We start from the raw sequence: 22,895 nt of genomic DNA on the forward strand, positions 1-22,895 counted from the left end.
TCAGAGTGTTCAGTTTTAGCCAAATGAAACATGTCGTGTTTAGCTACGACAAGGTACAATAGCTGTCAATCAAACGTGTTGCTAACTCTAGCAGGAGCTGACCTCTGGGAAACAAGACACATGATTGGTCTGTTATTAATGTTCAGATTTAGATTTATTGAGAAAATAGCAAAAAAAAAAAAAAAGGATCACGTAGAATCTCAACCCTTTGACCAACAACACTCACTTTCATAGAACAACTTTAAAATAAAAACATTTTGGCCACTGGCACCTGTTACAGCTCGCGGCCTGGCACCATCTCGCGCGGCGCTCCCTTTTTGTTTTATCACTTGTGTCTTCTGTATTTGCATGTCCTGTGTGGTACCTGGCGCCTGATTGGTGGGGTGTGGTCCCGTCGCTGTTGGGATGGCTCCAATGTTTGTCGTGCCTGGTTGGAGGATTGACGTCCCGCTCCTCCAGTCCCCTTCCTACACATCCCATCGCCGCATCCAATAAAAGTGCTGTGCGCCGGTTCCTCTGGGCGGCTGGATGTCAGTTTCAGTTCGCCACATTCGATGACAGACGTGTGTTTATTGCACCCTATTGCTACTGTGAATTGTGTGAGACTCTAGGGGTCACAATTGACCTATCGATTCTTTTTTGTAATTCCTAGTTTGGCTATTTGAGTATTTGGATTTTCTTTTGATTTATACTTAACCAATTAGAGGCATTGTTTAGTTATATATGGAAAGTTGATTTATTTTATGAAAAAACTCTTTTCTGTTATTATACTTACTTATGTTTACTTTATAAAAGCCACTTATATTACATCACATCTTGTTTGTGTTACTTTTCTTTGTCCCTAGCACTGGTTTGCAACAGCGTCCCACTGTGACACCTGCAACAGTCTCCCATCCAAGTACGAACCAGGCTGAGCTGTTTAGCTTCTGAGATCTGACGAGATCAGGATTTAACAAGGTTTGGCCACAGCAAACAAACCTGATCATAACAGTGTCTAGGCCCAACGCCAACATCTTCATATTATTAAAAGTAATTTTACACCCCTATCTTCATTAAATAACAACTTCATTCAATGCTGTGATGTTATCTGAAACCCAGTAACATCTTTAACCCCCCATCACCACCGTTTCTGCTTCCTCTGCACCACCATCACTCAGGACCTCAGGATCATCACATTCCCAGTTTGTAAATGTTCACCAAAAGTTTTTCTGTAACACAGTTGTGCATGTGGTTGCAGTAAGTATGTCAGTCCGAAACTCAGATCCAAAAATAAACAGGTAAAGAGGAAGCTTTACCTATGACAGAGACACATCTCATTTTGAGCAGAGCGACAGACAGTATGGAGCTGACAGCTTCCTCCATCTCTCTGAGTGAGTTGATAATTACTATTTAATCTCTTTTAAAATGTTAATGAAACCTTCTGATGTGTCTGTATCTATATTCAGTGATGAATGTGTTGGTGTTGATCTTGTGTGCTCACATCGGCCTTTCACAAACATCAGGTAAGACTCTAAACTCTGAACTGAGCTGTTTTTGGTTCTTTGTTGCTACACTGCATTTCATTGTTTTGATCTAAAATAACAATACATCTTAAACCAACTCCATTAAATATAGATTAGTGACCCATAGTTAAAACAGATACATACATTTAGTGGTCACTGACTGGATTCTTTGTTCTTCTACAGAGCGTACTTTCCCTCGTATTGTTCCATCCCAACTGCAGTACTTTGAATACAGCAATCTCAAAGTGACCTGTGAGGGATTTTTTAATGACATGATCCAATGGAGGGTGCTGAGGAAGGATGAGAAAAAAACCCTAAAAACTTCTTGTAACAAAAAACACTGATGCTTTTGGAGCGTGCCACATTGAAATGGTGTATCCAGCCGACTCTGGAGAATACTGGTGTGAGAGTGACGACAAAAGGAGGAGTGAAGGAGTCCTGATCACAGTCACAGGTATTTTTTTAAAACATTATTATAACGGCTCTCACTACAGAACATTTTAGACACAAAATAAATATAGAAAAAATAGAATAATATATGATTTATTTTTTTCATTTTGTTATTTACTTTAAAGCGGCTGATGTAATCCTGGAGAGTCCAGTTGGTCCGGTGATGGTTGGAGATAATGTTACTCTTCGTTGCATTAAAAACCCAAACCTAAAACCCTCCACAAAGTTTGACTTCTACAAAGATGGTGTCCGTGTGAACACAAGTTCAACTGGAGAGATGATCCTCCACAACATCTCACTGTCTGATCAGGGGTTCTATAAATGTAACGTATCTGAAAAGGGGTTCACCAAAGAAAATCTGCTGCAAGTTAAAGGTGAGTCCTGACACTGTTCTAATATTTGAACACATTTGATGTTTCTAAAGTGTGATTGTTTTGTCCAGCTGTGCTCCTGGAGCTTCCTGATCGGCCTGTGCTGGAGGGAGAGAACGTGACTCTGTTCTGTAGAGACAAGATGGCCGCTTCAAACTACACGACTTTTTTCTACAAAGACGATGAAATGATCGGGAACAGTTCCTCTGGAAAGTTGACTCTGAACAAAGTTTTCAAAACAGACGAAGGAGTTTACAAGTGCCAAACCTCAGAGGACAGAGAGTCGGAGGAGCAGTGGCTGGCTGTGAGAGGTGAGAGACAGGATTTCTCTATCTTAAATGTTATGTCATAATCTTAAATGGAGGGCAGGGGCCTTATAGGTCTAGAGGAGAAATGTACTTTTTTTGCAAGAAATATCCAAAAGAGAAATCTACAAATGCTGACTGTTGTCATTATTTGTTTGGGACTGGCTCCACAAACCTGCAATATTATTCCCACAGTTTGAAGTCCTTTTTAAATGACAACATTCATATCTCTAAAGTTGAATAATGGCACCTTTTTCTGAAGCTACTGTGAAAAGATTATTTCACTTTTGCTTATTTATACTGACAGAGAAGATAAGCTTTGTGCATATGCTTAGTAATTACAGACATATGAACCATAGGCCAAGTCAACAGACCTGCAATCTGACACTTAAACACCAAATTCCACCTGAGATTTCAGACCTTTTCTCCAGCTCTGATTAAATTATAGACTCCAACTGATACGTTGCAGTTGGTGTGATTTGTCATCAACATTCCCTGGGGTGTGATGCTAGCTGAATGCACTACTCAGTCACAATTAGACTTTAATCTGAGCTTCGTTTTAACACAAGAACTATTAAGAACTGACTTAGAAGCAGTGTTGGGGAGTAACGGATTACATGTACCGCCATTACGTAATCAGAGTACAAATTATGAGTAACTGTATTCCGTTACAGTTACTGTTTCAATGAGTGGTAATTGGATTACAGTTACTTTGCTGAAATAAGTGGATTACAAGGCGGTATTTTCCTGTTTTCACATTTTGTGCTACATCCCATTTATTTATTTTTTTATTTCGGTAATTCCACTCATTGCCGGAAACCCAAACAGAACGCGGGCAATAAGAGCGATGTAAAAGTCATGTTCAAGTTGGCGGTGTCAGTCACACAGTGGAAGCAGCAGTGCATTGGTAAAAACGCATTTGTGTCTTGGAAATTCTTCTCCCGATGTGAGATATATATAAAAAATATATATATATATATAAAATCACCTACAAGTTAAATGTGAAACAGGAGCTACTGGCACTGGTGAAAACAACCTGCATAGACTCATAATATCTGCACTACTGTCCTATACACACACACACACACACAAACACACACACACAAACACACAGAAACACACACAAACACACAGAAACACATACAAACACACACAAACACACACAAACACATACAAACACACACAAACACACACAAACACATACAAACACACAAACACACACAAACACAGAAACACACACAAACACACACACAAACACACACAAACACACACAAACACATACAAACACACACAAACACATACAAACACACACACACAAACACACACAAACACACACAAACACAGAAACACACACAAACACACAGAAACACACACAAACACATACAAACACACACAAACACACAAACACATACAAACACACACAAACACATACAAACACATACAAACACACACAAACACACACAAACACATACAAACACACACAAACACATACAAACACACACAAACACACACCTTCATCATCGTCATCAACCTGAGAACCCGCGGACCAAGTCTCCTTCTATAGTTACTGCGTGGACACCGACGTCTCGTGCGCCGCGTGTGGAACGTGTTTTCTCGCGTAAACCGCGCTTCCTCCTGTGCACCTCTAAACCAGAACTAACACCAGGACTAAACCAGAACTAACACCAGGACTAAACCAGAACTAACACCAGGACTAAACCAGGACTAAACCAGGACTAAACCAGGACTAACCCAGGACTAAACCAGGACTAAACCAGGACTAACCCAGGACTAAACCAGGACTAAACCAGAACTAACACCAGGACTAAACCAGGACTAAACCAGAACTAACACCAGGACTAAACCAGGACTAAACCAGGACTAACCCAGGACTAAACCAGGACTAAAGCAGGACTGAACCAGGTTTAAACTAGGACTAAACCACGACTAAACCAGAACTAAAGACCTGGTCTAGACCTGGTCTAAACCAGGTCTAAAATCAGGAGTAAACCAGGTCTAAAAATCAGGACTAAACCAGAACTAAACCAGGACTAAACCAGGTCTAAACAACATGACACCTAACAGTAGGTTGACATAATTTAAGGTGATCTCATATAAAAAATAATTTCTCTATCAATAATATTTTTTAATCTGGTTAAGGAAAGGCTGATCTTGTTTCTGTCTTTTAACAGACAAAACCTCTTATATTAAGATCTCGTGGTCTTTGTTTCTCTACAGCAACAGTTGTTTATTCATGGAGACTTGGGCTCAGACAATTTGAAGACAACAAACGAGAATTTTCAGGATGTGGTTGCTACATTCATGTCGTTTAAAAAAACATGACAATATCAAGTAATCCAAAGTAATCAGATTACGTTACTCACTTTAATGGATTACGTTACAAACTACATTTTGGGGTGTGTAATCTGTAATCTGTAGGGGAATACATTTTAAAAGTAACCTTCCCAACACTGCTTAGAAGGACCTATATCTGGCGAGATCATTTTGCTGTTAAACAAGGATTCAAGTGATCTCTTGATTTGTAAGGTCTGGCAGCAATAGGCCTGGGAGTGGAACTGAACTTTCCACAATAATATCCATCACAGTTACCTCATCATTTAACAAGGGGATTGGATTGTATTTTTCTTATAACAAATAACATTGCCACAGAACTGTTTTATGTTTCCTTGGGTTACCTTTAAATATAGTTAATATGATTAAGTGAGATTCAGGAGCAGGACCAGGCCTCAGCCGTCCTCTCCTCTCACCACTGAACCACAACTCACCTCGACCACACCTCCAATTTCCCAGAAGCCTGTATGTAGCAGCCTTTCCCATCATCCCAGTTTGTCTCGGCAACTCGACCCCACCCTCCCATCCCCTATTTTGTTCATCTTTCAGTCATAAGATCCCTACAAGGGGGGTTCCGTTCTGGTTGGGCCAACTGAAGATTGAGACGGAGCCCCCACCCAGAGTCTCAACCAGCCATCTCTGCCTCGCTTCGTACATTATCAATAAACTTCTTCATACTACGTCGTTGTTGGTGTGGTTCTAGCTAGTGAAAATTTAATTTTGTTAAATGATGAAAAGTAAAAAATCAGGAAGGGGGCACTTTTTCACAGCACTTAAAGTGATTCGGCATTCACTAATAAACCCAGAATGATCCCAGCTAAAAGTGAAGGTCCATACTCATGTGGAAAACTGGGACACATACTGTATTTATTGTTAGACGTTAATTTAACAGTGACAGTATTGTATAAATTGGGATTTCAACTACAAAAAAAAACTGAATACATGCTGTTAGAATGACAGAAACCTTAATTTATTTTACTTCAGGGACTAGCTCCATCACTTCTGTCCATGATTTTTCAGGTGCAACACGGTCTACATGGACACTGGTCTCTGGTCTAGCTGCTCTGCCGTTGCTGCTGATAGTTTTGGTGTTCATCTATAAAAAATGCAAAAGTCATCGTGGTCCCACCTCCAGACATCAAGGTAAGAAAATCTAGTTGTATGTTAAACGTCCAGGATCATTAGAATATATTAAAGTGTCCATCTCATGCAAAATAACTCTTTTCACATTGTATTTTCTTCACATATACATGCACAATTTGGGTTTTGGATCATTCATTACACAATAGTTCTGAAATCTTACTGATTTCTTGGAGACAGTCACAGACCAGGAACTATGAAAGGCCGGTTATTGCTCCTCCCCCCGCCCGTCCTGAGAAAGCACAGGCTCCGCCCTCCAAACATGACATAGGCAACGAGTGAGCCGCCCTTCCTCCACCCATCTCAGGGAGGGAGGGGTACACAGGCGACAGGCAAAGCGCTTTCTGCTACGTCAAACGCGTCATAGGTGTAGCTGCCGCGTCATTGTTGTAGCAGCCTTAGTTCGTTGTCTCATGGGAGGGTGGCAGAAATACACTGCAATTGTTAAAAAACCGCCAAATCAATCTAAAAAACACTTCAGCCACATATACAAGGCCCACACATCACTCTTAGAAGGTAGAAAGCTCTGAAAAGTTGATTTTGCATGAGATGGGCTCTTTAAGTTTAAACATAGTCTCACTGTTTAAGGTCCTGTATTACACAAAATAGACTCCTGTGAGCTTTAAGACATGTTAGAATGTTGTTTGATCATCAAAAACAGACCTAGAGTTGTGTTGTTTTCATTCACACATGTTTGTGGTATTATTTGTCTGTCTACATCTCCATAGCTCAAAATGCCCTGTTTTACTTTGTGATGTCATGTAGTGGTAGTTTTCAAGATAACAACTCCCTTTTACGTTTTGTTCAATTCCAGGGCTGAAATTACCCAAAAGATTCAAGGGAAAGTGTGTAGAGTTTAAAAACACAATGGAGCACTTCCTGTAGTACTATATAACATCATAAGGTGGAGTATTTTTCTGTGGAGAAGACCTCCTCCTAAATATGCAAATGTGTGTGTTAAAAATGAGTGAATGTGTGCGTTTACATGCACATCAGTATCCAGGTTATGATCAAGTTTTTTGAGTATCCTGGTTCCGTCATGGTGCATGTATACACTGTATTTCGGTTTCAGTATCCCCAATAAGCCAGTATCCCACTTATGAGAAACCAGGATATTGTAGCTGATATATTCCGATATATTATATATATATATATATATATATATATATATATATATATATAGATATATATATATATATATAGATATATATATATAGATATAGATAGATAGATAGATAGATAGATAGATAGATAGATAGATATAGATATACCTGGATACTGTGTATAAATGCCACACTATCCTGGTTACTGCAACATAAAGTTGAGTCTGCATGCATCCAAAAGACAAATACTTTTCAGTCTTTTCATCACAACAACAGCCAAAATAAATAAAGTGACCATACATGAGTGAACACACCCATAACCTTTTTATTCAATTCAACCTCCTAAAGATTCCTGATCTTGTAAAATATTATACACTAGTAATTTTATTCAGCACATGCAATAATTTACTACCACGTAATATTCAAAGCTTGTTCAAAATAAGAGAAAGAACTTATCATTTTAGAGGGTACGGAAATTTCAAATTGCCCAATGTTCGAACTACCTGTAAAAGTTTCTGTGTGTCTATATGTGGTGTAAAACTCTGGAACAGTCTGGATACACGTCTCAAGCAACGACAAACTATCCATAAATTCAAATTGTTATATAAACATATGGTCTGGTCACAGTATATGGAGAGTGGGACATAATATTAGATCAATACTTCCTTCTGTAGCGCTGGTTTATGTTGTGTCTTTACCATTGCTGGTTTGTGCCGTCCATTACATGACTTGTATCTGTTGTGTGTTACCATTGTCTGTATCCTTAACAATACCACTGTTGGTCTGCTCATGTTATAATACCAAGCTACTGTATAACAGTGACTCTTGTCTGCACTTGTAAATAGTTCATATAGTTTAATGCAAAATATCTGAAAAACACACAAAAAAAGCTCACAGCGTTAGATTAGAAGAGGGGGTGTGGGATTAAATAAGTTTTCTTTTTCTCACTCATTTTTAGGCTTTTTTAAAATAAAAATTATTATGATTTCACTTGTGTTATATGTTCCATTGTATATGAATGTAAATCTTTACTCGCCCAAAATAATTAAATACATACCTGAAATGACTGTGCTAAACCTGCAAACGTATGATCGCTGAAAAGTTAAACATGAACCATCTCCTATACGATATACGCACAGAACAGACTCACCATCATCAGCACATCCTCTGTCACAGAAGGAACACTCATATTCCAGGTGTGTCCTTTAGTCTGATAGAAACTTTTTTCAGTGCTAACAGTTTACAGGTAAATGAGCTATGCGGTTTTAAGTTTTGTTTCTGTAAAACGTAAATAAATGTGTGCCATGCTGAATGACATTATCAAACGGGGTGATGTAGCTCTGTTGTGGTTATGGTTTATGTTACGGCTCGCGGCCTGTCTCCGGCTCTGCACCGCCTGGCGCTCTCCGTTTGTATTACCGCATGTATCTTCCGTATTTGCATGTCCTGTGTGCTGCCAGGTATCTGACTGGTGGACCGTGGTTCCGATGCTGTGGGCTGGATCCGACACCCCTTGTGCTGTGGTTGGAGGATTGACGTCCCGTTCCTCCAGTCCCTTCCCTACACATCAATCATCTCGACCAATAAAAGTGCTGTGTGCCTGTCCCTCCTGGCGGCTGGATGACAGTTTCAGTTCGTCTCTCACATCGATACATGTTAGCTAGTGGTCTCTCTGTGATATCGTAAAGTGTGTTTATATTACTATCATTTTAGTTTTGCCAGTTTGGCTCGGCCCTTGGGCAGTTGTTTTTTTTGTTGCCGTTAGCTACCTTAGTTTAGGAGTGGTTTAGTTAACTTTGGGGAATTCTGATTTTTTTTCAAATGTAAAACGTTTATTTTGTTAATTGTACTTACTAGGGATGGGCATGATTAATCGATTAATCGATAATTGATCATTAAGAATTTCATCGATTACGTTAATTTTAATCGACAAACCGCTTGTAGGTTGCTGTGCGTAGTGTGACCAATCAGGGGTCCGTACATGTGTCTCTCTGCATCAGAAGGAGCGAGCAAACACAAACATTCGGTCAGTCTGCAGCGTGCCGAAGCACAAATGTGTATTTAACGATGATTTGTACAAGAAATTTGCGTTGCGTTCGGGACAAGTGTGAGTCCATGTGCACAGTGTACAAAGCAGGAACATATGTTTCAGTGTCCAGTGGGAAAAAGTTTTACCAGGTGAGAGTCGCGCAATGTCGATGACGAGTCCCCACCTCCCTCCCCCCGTACAGTGTCCTGGTTTTGACAAACGCAAATCTGGTCACACTAACCTGTATTCCACTGAGTCATGTCTTTTAATCCAACAGAAATTGACCGCATCAGCGACACAAGAGCTGTAGTTTTATCTTCGCTTAGTTTCTGCAAATTAGCGATGTGGTTTTAAGTTTCGTTTCTGTGAGAGTTGAACAAAACTGAATTAAACACATTATAATTTCAAACGGGCTGATGTGGCTCTAGAGTCGTTACGGTTTATATGTCGTAAAGTTGAATTTATTTATGCACATTAGTAGTGCAGATAGTAATAATAATGATGATCATTTTAATATAAAAACGTTAATGATTAATCGATAATCGATCGTTAATTCTTCCGACGATCGATTAAGGAAATTTCATCGAATGCCCATCCCTAGTACTTACCCACATCACTTTATAAAAAATGTTTACTTTACATCATATCTGGTTTGTGTTACTTTCCTTTGTCCCTAGCACTGGGTTGTAACAGTTTATATAATGTAAAGTTGAGTTTATTTATGCAGAAGATTTTAATGAAGAATCCGTTCAGTTTGATCTGTGCAGGGGATTGTGGGATACCTTATAGTTCCTTATCGCTGGTAATTAAGCCTCCTGAGCTTCCTCTGCTAAACGAGCTCATGGCTGTTTGTATTTTTCCTGGTTTATTAAATGAAATTAAGTTATTTTTTGCACTTGCGCATTTGTAAGATTATGTCAAGAAACTGAGATACTACATTTGATCTTGTATACAGGGATATGAGTATCCCAATTTCTCAACAGGCATGTATACACAGTATCCCGAATACTGACATAACCGGGATATGGCTAATAAATGGGATACTGATGTGCATGTAAACACACTCATAATAGATCAGAAATTAGTATAATAATGGGCCCTTTAAGGTAGTTGGTGCTAAAGTGGGTGATAGAACACACGGACAAATGCCAATTTTATCTAGTGATGAGTTTCTGATTCCTGATTATAAATAAATAAATCAGTAAATTACGGAGCCCGCCCGATGACCTACGCGAAAAAAGATATTAAATCGTGGCCTCAAATTACTATTTCGTTCCCACAATATATAATTCGTTCCCACACTTTAGCTAACTCGTTCCCACGTTTTAACTAACTCGTTCGCACGTTTTAGCTATATCGTTCGCATGTTTTAGCTATATCGTTCGCACGTTTTAGCTATACCGTTCGCACGTTTTAGATATATCGTTCGCACGTTTTAACTAAATCGTTCCCACGAATTAAGAAAATGCCGCCAATTAAACAAAACAGGGCGTGGTGTTCAGTTGATTTGGCGCTTCGTTCATGGCTAGCTGGACCTCGAACTTCAGGGGACACAAATAAAGGTAAGATATATCATAATTTATAAGACATACGTTTTTTCATTCATTTTTGACAACGTGTATTGTTCCCTACTCAAATGTATGTTTATGTAAATGTAGACTTATATAAAATCCAGGATTGTGTAGTAGCTATAGCTAAATAAAAAAAAAAAAAAAATGCTATCTTAAATACTAGCGAGCTAATGCTGCTTGTTTATAAAAGAAATGTAAAGTAAAGTGACAGTAAAATTGTCCTAATTGTTGTTTACCATGTGTGTTCACGTAGCAATGGATGATCAACTGCTGGCTTTTTTGAGGCAGAGAAACATAGAGGAGGGAGTCATCCAGAGATTAAAGGATGAAAATGTAAGTTACTCTGTTTTCCTACCTCAGAACACTGATCTCGTAACATCTATAGCCTACAATACAAGTGCTAAACACACATCCATGTAAAATATAAGATACCGATTTGGCTGAAATGCGAATAGACCTGTATAGACCCAGTGTTAGCCCCAATTCGTTTTTTAGTGAGGGCTAGTTTAGCGTTAGCCATCTGTCATCGCAACCTATGAAATACCAGGAGTGTTTTAGAGACCTACAACCACTCAACTACACGTGAGTAACACCAGAGCCTCGACAGAAACATTGCCACATGTAGAATTGTTTTTGCATAGTTCATTGACTTAGCGATTAGCATCGAAATTAAGTTATATGCTAACGACCACGTAATAAACATTTCTTAAGTCTAACTCTCTGCTGGACAATAGTGCACCAAAAATAAAGCGGACCACAAGAGTTTGACAAGAAAACCCTCGATTCATTTCATCCAGAGCCACACAAATCTTGCATACAGTAACTTTAAGAATAGCGCTGATTGACTTTGTTTATGCTATTACCATGACACAGTGTGTAACACACGTGAAGACAGAGGCCAGAACTCGTATGTAACAGTGTGACTTTAATTTCTGTAAAGACAGTAACGTAATGGCTCCTCTGAACAGATAGTAAGTAAACAACATGTTACACTGAGCTGCGCTGCTTCTAGTATAGGACTATGCAGACTAATACTTTAGTAATTACACAGGTATCTTCTGTATTTTCTGTTTCCTGTATTTTCCAATGGAACCATATACAGTAAATGCAACACAAATGTATTTTCATGTTCTGTTATTAATCTTTTGTACCACCTGTACTTGAAATTACATATGCAATAAACACAGGAATTATATATATTCAATAATATAATATAAACAATAAAGGTCAGTGTGCCATTACCGACACCTACTAGATTAATTTGGTAATAATTATATCTGGTATTTTAATTATAAGGATAATTAAATGTGAATAAGTGCCACACATAAATGAACCAAAATAGAGTGAGAACATTACCAAATTTAAACTTATTGGAGGGTGTCTTTTTATTGCAAATATGTCCAGGGTGCTACAAATATCAATCCTTGTTGTGTGCCTTTGTACGCTTGATTATATAATTTAATACATTCTCTTTATTCTTTTTTTTTTTTTTTTTTTTCCAGATTGATGAAACTGTCATTCCCTTAATGAGTGACCATGATCTGGGAAAGTACATTCAAAAAGTTGGGGACAGAATATCCATCGTGGCCTTCTGCAAAAAACAGGCTGCACCTCAAGTGGACTCTTCCAGAAAAGAAACCATACTTGCAAGGCTTCGTCAGAAACTGTCTCACGATGATGCAGGGCCCACTTCTTCTTTCTCCTCCTCCTCATCGTCCACACGCGAAAGTACAAGAAAGTGGACAGGGAATAAAAATGCCAAACGTAAAATGAGACGAGTTGAACTAGGCTGGATGAACTTTAATGAATTTGAAGAAAGGTATAAGCAGGTAAAAAGTATCAATGGTGGAGGAACTAGGTCTTTAACAATTAGTGTAAACAAAACAATGGAAGATATAAAAGTTTTAGCTGAAAACCTATTTTTTCCAAATGGTCTTTCAAAAAAGAAACAGTGTCTTTCCCATTACTCAACTAACATTGAAAGTTCACAAATACATCTTGAGATGTCAAACACAATTGAAGAAGCATACAACAAAAGCAAAGTAAAAATCCTAAGACTTTACCTTTGCACCAAAAAAAAGGGATCAAGGGACACTGAAGCAGAGACTGATGAGCCTAGTGTGGCAGATCTCATGGACAATCAAGATTCAACAAGCAATGATGAAATGAATGCTGGAACTTCTGCTGATGACTTAGAAATTGACACACTTGATGACACACTACTATGGGACGGAACAGCAACTGCAGAAGGTACTGTTGCAGATTCACCTATCACTGTAAATGTTAGCTATGCGCCAGACATGTCTGCAGACATATCAGAACCTGAGGCACTCACTCCAGAAAGACAGAGTGATGTACCTCACCCTGGGGTGGACTTGCCACAGTCCGCTTTACTGTCCACTGAATTTGATGCTCCATCACACAACATTACTGGTATCCTTCCTCCTTCCTCCAGTCCAGTTAGGCTTATTGTTAGAAGGGGTCAGTGCCTCACTGACCTAATAAGAGCTTTCAAAAACCCGGACATTATGTCATCTGAGGTAACTATCATCATGCGTTTGCCAAATGGAATGCTAGAACAGGGAGAAGGAGTTGGTGTTTTGCGAGACTGCCTAACAGAATTCTGGAATGATTTCTATGAGAGCTGCACACTAGGTGTTGATGTGAAAGTCCCATTCATCAAGCATGATTTTCAGTGTGAGGAGTGGCTGGATGTTGCCCGTGTTTTAGTTGTAGGATGGAGACAAACTGGCTATTTCCCTGTAAAACTTGCAACTCCATTTTTGGAGGAGGTTATGTATGGATCTACAACCAGCAGCTTGAAAGATTTTCTACTGTTGTACGTATCACACGAGGAGAAAAATGTACTTTTAAAGGCTTTGGATGATATACAAACTGTGGATTTTGAAGATCTTTTGGATGTACTTGATGCACTTGAATGTAAACAGGTCCCTACAAAGGACACACTAATGCCAATTTTATCACAAATAGGCCATAAACTCATCATTCAAGCTCCCATGTATGTGATTAAGTGCTGGCGTCCTGTAGTGAGTGCGATTGCAAATATGCTGCCACAAGAAGGTCTCCATTCTTTTCTTGCAAAAAAAAACACCTACAGCAAAAGCAGTCAAAGATCTACTTGACTTCCAGAAGAGATGACAGCAATGCAGTTAACGGTCTCACGTTATCTAAAAAAATACATTGGGGAAACAGATCTCACCACACTTCAGCTTTTCCTTCGGTTTTGTACAGGGTCTGATCTTGTTGATGAAGCCATACATGTGGAGTTCATAGAAACAACAGATTTTCTCCGCAGGCCACAGTCCCACACATGTGGATGCATCCTTAAGTTGCCAATAGGTTACCACAGCTATCCAGATTTTCGTAGCGAATTTAACAACATCCTAACAAGCTCACTGTGGGTGATGGATATCATATAGTTTTTTAGTTATTACTTGTTACTAGTTGTTACTATTTCACGTGGGCATGTTTATACTTTGTTACAAAGCTTAGACTCTCTACATTATATTAATTTAATCCACTTTACAGACAGATAAATGTTCTAATATATGGCTCCGCATCAGTATTTATCTGCGAAGTCATTTGTCTGTGTCTGTGGCTGTACTGTCCCTGAACACACCCCCAGAGTCAGTCACTCATGTGCTCTTTAGTTCAGCATAACATAAATAAACCAGGACTAATCTTGGGCTCCAGAGAGAAAGAGAGATAGAGACCCAGTCCTGACACTCAGTCCTGGTTCAGTTCTGGTTTAGTCCTGTTTTACACATGGTTTAGATCTGTTTTAGTCCTGGTTTACTCTTTTTTCAGTCCTGGTTTAGACCTGGTTCAGTTCTTCTTTAGACTTGCTTTAGACCTGGTTCAGTTGTGGTTTAGTCCTGCTTGCAACAAAACAACCTGAAGAGCCGCTCGGGAGTCGAAAGAGCCGGCTGGTTTTAGTGAGCCGAGCCAAAAGAGCCGGTTCTCTAAAACGAACTGGAATGCCCATCACTGGTAGCTAGAATGTGATGCAAAAATGCCATTAGGCCGATCAACTGTCTGTAAATATGACGTAAAGAGGCAGAATAACAATAAATGTTGCCTAAATAAACCCAATTTAAAATACACAAGAGACAAACCTAAGTTTTTTGTAAACGATTCAAGATTTACAGTGAATTTTTACATCACTAAGTATATCAGCGATCATACCAGCTATCGGCAACTCCAACTTACAAAGTTCATGTCCATTGCGGTTTTGTAGCTTTTCTTTTACACATTTCAGTTTTCCTGTTTGTTTTAAAAGGTGGATGTTTGGATAGTAATCTTTCATGTGTTACTAGAAAACAATTTTGAAAAGTTCTAACAAACCTAACTATTGCATACAACTGAGAACCAGTGTCTAGTGTGCAGTATACATGTTCAATAAAATATGAAAATGTCACTGTTTGGCCCATTGTTTTCTCTACATGGTATTCTATTTGGCAGTATCACATCACAGTCACATCCCTCCAAAAGCAGTTGATTTGTCTTGAAATTGCAATATAATTGCTATCTTAAAGAGGCATGTAACAGGACACTACTATTTGAGATACATTTTATTAGTTTTAATTATCAATATCACAATACAGTTAAATCAAATGACAATTATTCCACAATGTAGTAAATATAGACACAAAACGAATTTTGTCATTTAAACATCTATTTACATCTGAAGTAGCTGTGGGCGAAGTGTATCCCTAAGTTGGAAATACAACTCAAGGGACTCTGGCATTGTATTTGGAAACTGCAAACCGGATTCGGCCATCGTTATTGTGCACAAATCAAACACATCCATGTCACAAGGTATTGAACTTAAAAAAATGCACTTCTCTTTACATGGACCGAGATCCTTTGACAGTGGAACAACACATTCCTCTGCATTCCAAAGATGAGGTGCGGTGTACATGATGCCCGGGACACCACTTGGTACATTAGCATTGTTTGTGGGTCTAATCCGATGGGCATTCCAAACATCTCTTATGTCATTGAGTAACTCCTATAAATAAATTAAACAACAAATTCAGCGGTAATTAGTTCATACAATGGTATAAATTAGTCCATACAATGTTTTAAAACTAGTAAAATGACTAATGACTAATTTAGAAACCAAACTAATGGCGGCCGGAACATAAACAGTGACGGACATGACGGTCTGTGAATGTTGATGTTCCGACTGGTTTAATGTTTTAATGTAAAACACCAAATGGTTGCTGTATTAATAAAATATACGTGCTTTATTTACCTGAATGATTGGCATGAAGCAAAACTGCGACAGAGATTTGTCCAAATAATCTCCACGGAAAAGTCCCTCATCCTTCAACTCAGCTAGCATGGCTATCCAGGACTCGATTCCTTCTTTCCTCATTATGCCCCACCAGCTCTCTATCCGCTGATTAGTTGTGCTGGCCCCAGTGATATAGCTCCCTTCACCAGCTCTGTCATCTTGGTCATCGCTGCGTAAGTATCGCTGAATATCTCTAATTATTACGTTCTCTGTGCCCATGTCAGTTCGTACCAGTCTTGGGCAGCCCCCAAGAAGCTCTATAGTTTCCACAAAATATCCTCCTATTACTCTGGGGTCATTGTTGGTGTACGCTGCTCGTAGCCACATTATTTTGCGCGAAAATCCATCAATAGCCCCGTTAATACATATTCCGTATGGTTTAAGTTTATCGTAAGAGTCAACGTGCCATACGAAGTTAGGCCCCTGTGCAAAATAATGGCGTCTTCTCAGACGTGTGCTCTGACGATTTTGGCAGCCAACTGGATCAAGCAAAGCAAGAATGAGCCTCACGTCTTCTTTTCTTATGGATAAACCTTGTTGTTGACATTTTACGTACATCCACCGGTAGCCATGATTCTTTCCAGGTCCTCGCAGTTGCTCAATAATGAAATCGATCCCCGAGTCCAGATCATATCTTCGTCGATATAGGTTTCTGGCTCACAGCAGCCGGTTTAAGTGTCGCTCGCTTATTGAAACTCCATGAAAATCAAGGGTTTTCACAATATCCTTGTACTTTAGGCCCAGGTTAAAATAAAATGCAATCAACTCGTCTCTGTCCATTTTCGCAAGCTGCCGGAAGTACCGTCTGAAATCGTGGCGGAACTTCCGTTTCCGTTCTTCTGTGGAATTTTACGGCGGCCTCTGATTTTCTTTGTAAAATGTCTCGTATATTCTCTTCGAGTTTGGTCAGTCGGTAAGAAATATGGGTAATAGGGCCACAGAAATACATTATATGCACAATCACGTTGCCCAGATCCCTCACTTAACTGGATCTCGTTTCTTGCCAAAATGTAGATCGACTGTTGGTACACTTCGTTATATAGAACAATGTACTAAAACAAATGTGAAAGTAACAAAGTGTATCCCAAATAGGTGTGCCCTGTTACATGCCTCTTTAAGAAATCAATTATTTATTATTATTAATTATTTTATCAAATATTGCAATCTCAAGACAAATCAACTGCTTTTGGAGTGATCTGACTGTATGGTGAAAGTGTTACTCCAAACAACAGCATCATGGATAGCAACACTGGCAAATAGAATAACGTCTAGAAAAAAACAATGGGCCAAACAGTGACATTTTCATATTTTAACTGAACTTGTATACTGCATAGTGGACAGTGTTTCTCAGTTGTTTGCTATTAGTTAAAGTAAGGTTTGTTAGGAACACCTTGCAAAATTGTTTTGTAGACATCCACCTTTTAGAACAAATAGGAAAACTGGCAAAGGAGAAAGTTTTTTTGAGCGAAAATGTTTCGCAGCTCATCCAAGCTGCTTCTTCAGTTCTGGTCAGATGCTGGTGGACACTGCCTTATATCTGCCTGAAGGGAGGCGCTAACTGCACTGAAACTAACACACCTACTTGTTTACTGTTAGTTAGTGCAGTACAATAGACCTAGCTAACAGAAACTGTAAACAAGTAGGTGTGTGCATTTCAGAGTAGTTTCAGTTTTTGAACGTTTTTGATCAAAAAAAACTTTTGTCGACTTGACAAATTGAATCCTTTGCCATGGATTATACCTGGATGATGGAGGGACTTTACAAACAAACAGGAAAACTGTTAGGAAAAGCTAGGAAAACAGCTATGATCAACTTAACTGTAAAAAATCACCCACCCATCACCCACTTTGTCACTTGTTTTGAAAGACCATTTCCTGTTCATTTTCTTTTTGTTTCATGTGCAGACGAAGAGGAGAAGGAGGGGAAGGAAGAAAAGGGTACTGCATCATCTTGAGATAAGTTTTTGATGAAGACTTGAAGTATGGCTACTTTTCTTGGAGATGCTATGTGAGGTGCTGCCTATTTTCTGCAGAAAAGTGACGATGGATATTCTGTCAGCAACTTTTGGGATGTACTTTGCCAGGTCATGGTTAGTCATTAATGGAATGACAGTTTCGTCAATCTGAAAAAAAGAATAAAGAGAATGTATTAAATCATATAATCAAGCATACAAATGAACACACCAAGGCTTGACATTTGTGGCACCCTGGACATATTTGCTATAAAAAGACACCCCCCCTCAATAAATTTTAATTTGGTAATGTTCTGACTATATTTTGGTTCATTTATGTGTGTTACTAATTCTCATTAAACTACTCTAATAATTAAAATACCAAATATAATTAATACCAAGTTAATCCAGTAAGGTGTTCGTAATGCACACTGACCTTTATTGTTTATATTATTGTATATATTAAAGTTTATTAATGTATAACTCTTGTTTATATTGCATATGTAATTTCAAGTGCAGGTGGTACACAGTATTAATAGCAGTATGGGGTTGCTTTTTCTAGGGTTACTTTTGTCTCATTAATATTCACAAATGCACAGATGGTGATCTACAAATAGTCATTGATTTGTACATGTGTTATCCACAAATGCCAATTTAGTATTTGTAACTTGTATTTTGGTGTTTACAAATAGATGTGTATTTGTAAATATATAGATATTTTTTTTAATTTGCATTTATAAAACTGAAAATTCTGTTTGTAAAATGTGATTCGCATTTGTTACCAGTTACATGAATCCACCCGATTCCCGGTATGACATCATTTTGAGACGCTCAAACTCAAAACAGATCCATAAATACAGACACGTTCTTGACCAGCAGGTGGCAGCAGCTGGCACGTGAAACATTTGACTCTGCTGAAATGGAAGCGTCTCTTGCTAACTTAACGTCACTTAGGCTAATGTTTACCTTTATCAAACGCCTCAACAGCTGAGGACTAAACCAGAACTGAACCAGGACCGAGTGTCTGAACGACCGGAGTTGTGCCCGCGGAAGCGGTGGGTGGACCGGCTCAGAGCTCCGCGCCCCGCGGAGCTAAACGCTACCGTCACCGGAACGCGCTCCGCGGACTCGGGGTCCTCTTTCTCTCTCTCTCGTTCTTTCTTTCAAGTCCTGGACTAATCATTGTGGAGAGAGAGAGAGAGAGAGAGAGAGGACGGGGGTCCTGGTTTAGTTTGGTTTAGTCCTGTTTTAGTCTAGTTCAGTTCTGGTTTAGTCCTCAGCTGTTGAGGCGTTTGATAAAGGTAAACATTAGCCTAAGTGAGATAAGTTTGCAAGAGACTCTTCCATTTCACATGTTTCCATTTCGCATGTGTTACACACTGTATCATGGTAATAGCATAACCATGTATAAAGGTATGCATTAAATATATACTCAGGACAATAAATGTAAAGTTTTATCAGGTCCTGACACAAAGTGCCAGTTATTCCAGGAGTGAGGTGCTTAATGCTGAGGACACACTCTACTTATATGTGTCAATCAGTGCTATTCTTTAAAGTTCACTGTATGCAGGATTTGTGTGGCTCTGGATGAAATAAATCGAGGGGTTTCTTGTCAAACTGTTGTGACCCTCTTTATTTTTAGTGTATTATTGTCCAGCATAGCGTTAGATTTACGAAATGTTTATTACGTGGTTGTTAGCATATAACTTCATTTCGATGCTAATCGCTACGTCAATGAACAATGCAAAAACAATTCTACATGTGGCAATGATTTCTATCAGGCTCTGGTGTTACTCATGTGTAGTTGAGTGGTTGTTAGTCTTCAAAACAGTCCTGGTATTTCATAGTTTGTGGTGATAGATGGCTAACGCTAAGATGAAATTGGGGCTAACACTGGGTCTATACAGGTCTATTCGCATTTCATCCAAATCGGTATCTTATATTTTACATGGATGTGTGTTTGGCACTTGTATTGTAGGCTATAGATGTTACGAGATCAATGTTCTGAGGTGGAAAAACAGAGAAACTTACATTTTCATCCTTCAGTGTCTGGATGACTCAATCCTCTGTGTTACGCTCCCTCAAAAAAGCAGCAGTTGAGCATCCATTGCTACATGAACACACGGTAAACAATTAGGACAATTTTACTGTCACTTTACTCTGTAACATTTCCACTATAAGCAAGCAGCATTAGCTCGCTACTATTTAAACTAGCATTTTGTTTAGTTTTTTTATTTAGCTATAGCATGCACACTATGCCACGCTACTACACGATCCTGGATTTTATATAAGCCTACATTTACATAAGCATACATTTGAGTAGGGAACAATATACGTTGTCAAAAATGGGGGGGAAACATATAAATAATTATATATCTTACCTTTATTTGTGTCTGCTGAAGTCCGAGGTCCAGCTAGCCATGCAAGAAGGACTTGCCAAATCAACCGAACACCACGCCCTGTTTTGTTTAATTGGCGGCATTTTCTTAATTCGTGGGAACGATTTAGTTAAAATGTGGGAACGATTTAATCAAAACGTGCGAACGATATATCTAATACGTGCGAACGATATAGCTAAAACGTGCGAACGATATATCTAAAACGTGCGAACGATTTAGCTAAAGTGTGGGAACGAATTATATATTGTGGGAACGAAATAGTAATTTGAGGCCACGATTTAATATCTTTTTTCGCGTATGTGATCGGGATGTCATCGGGCGGGCTCCGTAGTAAATAAATAATAAAACTGAAAATATTTTTCTCTTTGTTTCATAAGTCAAAGCTCGTCTGCATGGGGATGTTATTTTGTTTTTGATGTTATTTAGTTTCCAGTGTTTCTCTAGCTCTAAATCCCTTGTGTAACATGTACTCTTATTGTGAATGGTGTCACTTCTTCACAGATCTGACCTGTAACTTGTTCTGGTGGTGTTGCCTGCTTTTCTCTATTAAGACAAGTTTAATGCCAGACTGAAGAACATTCAAGACAAAGCAATAACATCTCTGCAGAGTCAAGAAGGTGGCGAACCATCTACCAGAAAAGTTCCACAGTGCACCTTTAAACAGTCAGTACTGTTTAGACAATAGAGGCCTGTTACATTTCTATGTGGTGCTGTTGAACTAACCACTTCCTCTTTAATCCTCTAGGCGCCACTGTCGGCTTAATTCGACAAGATGCCACACTGAATAATACGGCAGATTTTGTCAAACAGGGTGTCAAATTTCATTGGAGCTCCCCTCCACTAGATGGAACACATGTCATACTACAGCTCTGACTCAGAACTACGTCATACTTCTTTATAAAATAGTGGAGCTAGGGAGAAAGAGAACGCTCAAATAGCAAATCACCCCTAGATTTTCTATCTCTTTTTCTCTGTGATAATTTCTGGAATGTACTTGCAGTTAAGATAAATCACTTTGCCCATCAGTTTTTAGCCTCCCATAAATGGTCTGACAGTCAGTGAAATGAAAGCCTTTTTTTTCTCTGTATCAGAGTATGGGTCTTGTAGAGAAATCAGACTTAGGGGTTTACTGGGCAAAATATTGACCAACAGCAACACCTGGATTTGGCATGAGGATGTCCAGGAATAGATTTCAGATGATTTTGTCTTTCCTTCATTTTGCCAGCAATGAGGAGTATATTTGACATGGGCCAGCCTGGGTATGACAGGTTTTTCAATATACGCCCAATAGATGCATCAAGAATTTCGAACTTACGGTCATTGCGCAGTGCATACTGGGAAGGATTTTCCAAAAAAGTGAGCATCAAACCTCCATGTTTGTTTTCCCACTGGGATGCATCTATTGACAAAGCCAGTCTTTTCTAGTCTTTGGAACCATATCGCTTTTGTTTATTGTCATATTTGAGTTTTGGGATTCGGACATCGTAATTGTGTGGTTGTTGGATCCTAACACCAGAAAACGGCTCAAGAAATTTGTTTGCAAACTCCATAAATGCAAAAGGGAATTAGACGTGTGTGACTGCAAACCTCTGTTCAAACTGTTTCTCTTCCCAACGGAATTGAAAAATAGTGAAAGGTGAAGGTGATGGGCAGGATTGATCCACAGGAAGGACGAGCAAGGAAACTTCTGACTGCCTAAATCATCCCAAGTTTGCAGTGAACATTTTGTATGTGGAGCACAGAAGACAAACAGACTGAGCTGCACTTTCTTGTTCTTGTGGTTTTACAGCAACATCATGTCTTGGTCTCTTTGCAGTGGAAGGTGTTTCTTGGTGAACAGTTGGTGCCTTTCGCTTTGGTGTTGACTTTTTAAATTCGTAACCAAGGTGGAGCGAGGGATCAGGGTTTTGCTTTGATGGCATAGTGTGTGTCATGATACAAAGCGCCTCACAATGCTCTCTACACTCCGTAGCAACACTTGTGTCAGAAAACGCATCAAGACCAAACACACTGATAGTGGTTAAAGGGAGATAAATATTCCCGTGCGTGTTGATGATTACAATTCATTCATGGGGGTGTCGACACAGCAGACCAGAGAATGAAGACCTACCTCTTTCCCCATAGGTCAAGGAAATGGTACAACTGAATTTTCAATGCCATTCTAAATGTAAGCATGGTGAACGCTCACATTATTTACTGCTGCACCTCACAAGCCGCTGAAAGTCTTTGTGCAGGATGTCATCACTGCTTTACCAGAAGGCTACTCCAGGACAGACAGCAACAAAGACAAAAGTTTGGGAGACATGCCACAGAGACTCACTGAGCGTCACTTTCTGTGTAAGGCTGATGATCACCCAGGTTGTGTTGTTTGATCTGATCAGGCCACCGTCAGACAAAATACA

General features: G+C 39.1%; 1 protein-coding gene across 1 annotated transcript in view; it reads left to right on the top strand.

The window, feature by feature from the left end:
- The first annotated feature begins 1,331 nt into the window (after positions 1–1,331).
- The window catches only part of LOC129409721 (Fc receptor-like protein 5), a 22,977-nt gene continuing 1,413 nt past the window's right edge, over positions 1,332–22,895 (top strand). Inside the window, exons 1-6 of the mRNA XM_055156242.1 lie at positions 1,332–1,370; positions 1,446–1,502; positions 1,686–1,956; positions 2,078–2,326; positions 2,395–2,634; positions 6,001–6,123. Coding sequence (XP_055012217.1) covers positions 1,872–1,956; positions 2,078–2,326; positions 2,395–2,634; positions 6,001–6,123 — 697 coding nt within the window. The 5' untranslated portion in view covers positions 1,332–1,370; positions 1,446–1,502; positions 1,686–1,871. The remainder of the gene's footprint in view (positions 1,371–1,445; positions 1,503–1,685; positions 1,957–2,077; positions 2,327–2,394; positions 2,635–6,000; positions 6,124–22,895) is intronic.

The sequence above is a fragment of the Boleophthalmus pectinirostris genome, unplaced genomic scaffold, assembly GCF_026225935.1.
Source record: "Boleophthalmus pectinirostris isolate CB_2022bp ecotype Guang Dong unplaced genomic scaffold, ASM2622593v1 HiC_scaffold_20, whole genome shotgun sequence".
Classification (NCBI taxonomy): domain Eukaryota; kingdom Metazoa; phylum Chordata; class Actinopteri; order Gobiiformes; family Gobiidae; genus Boleophthalmus; species Boleophthalmus pectinirostris.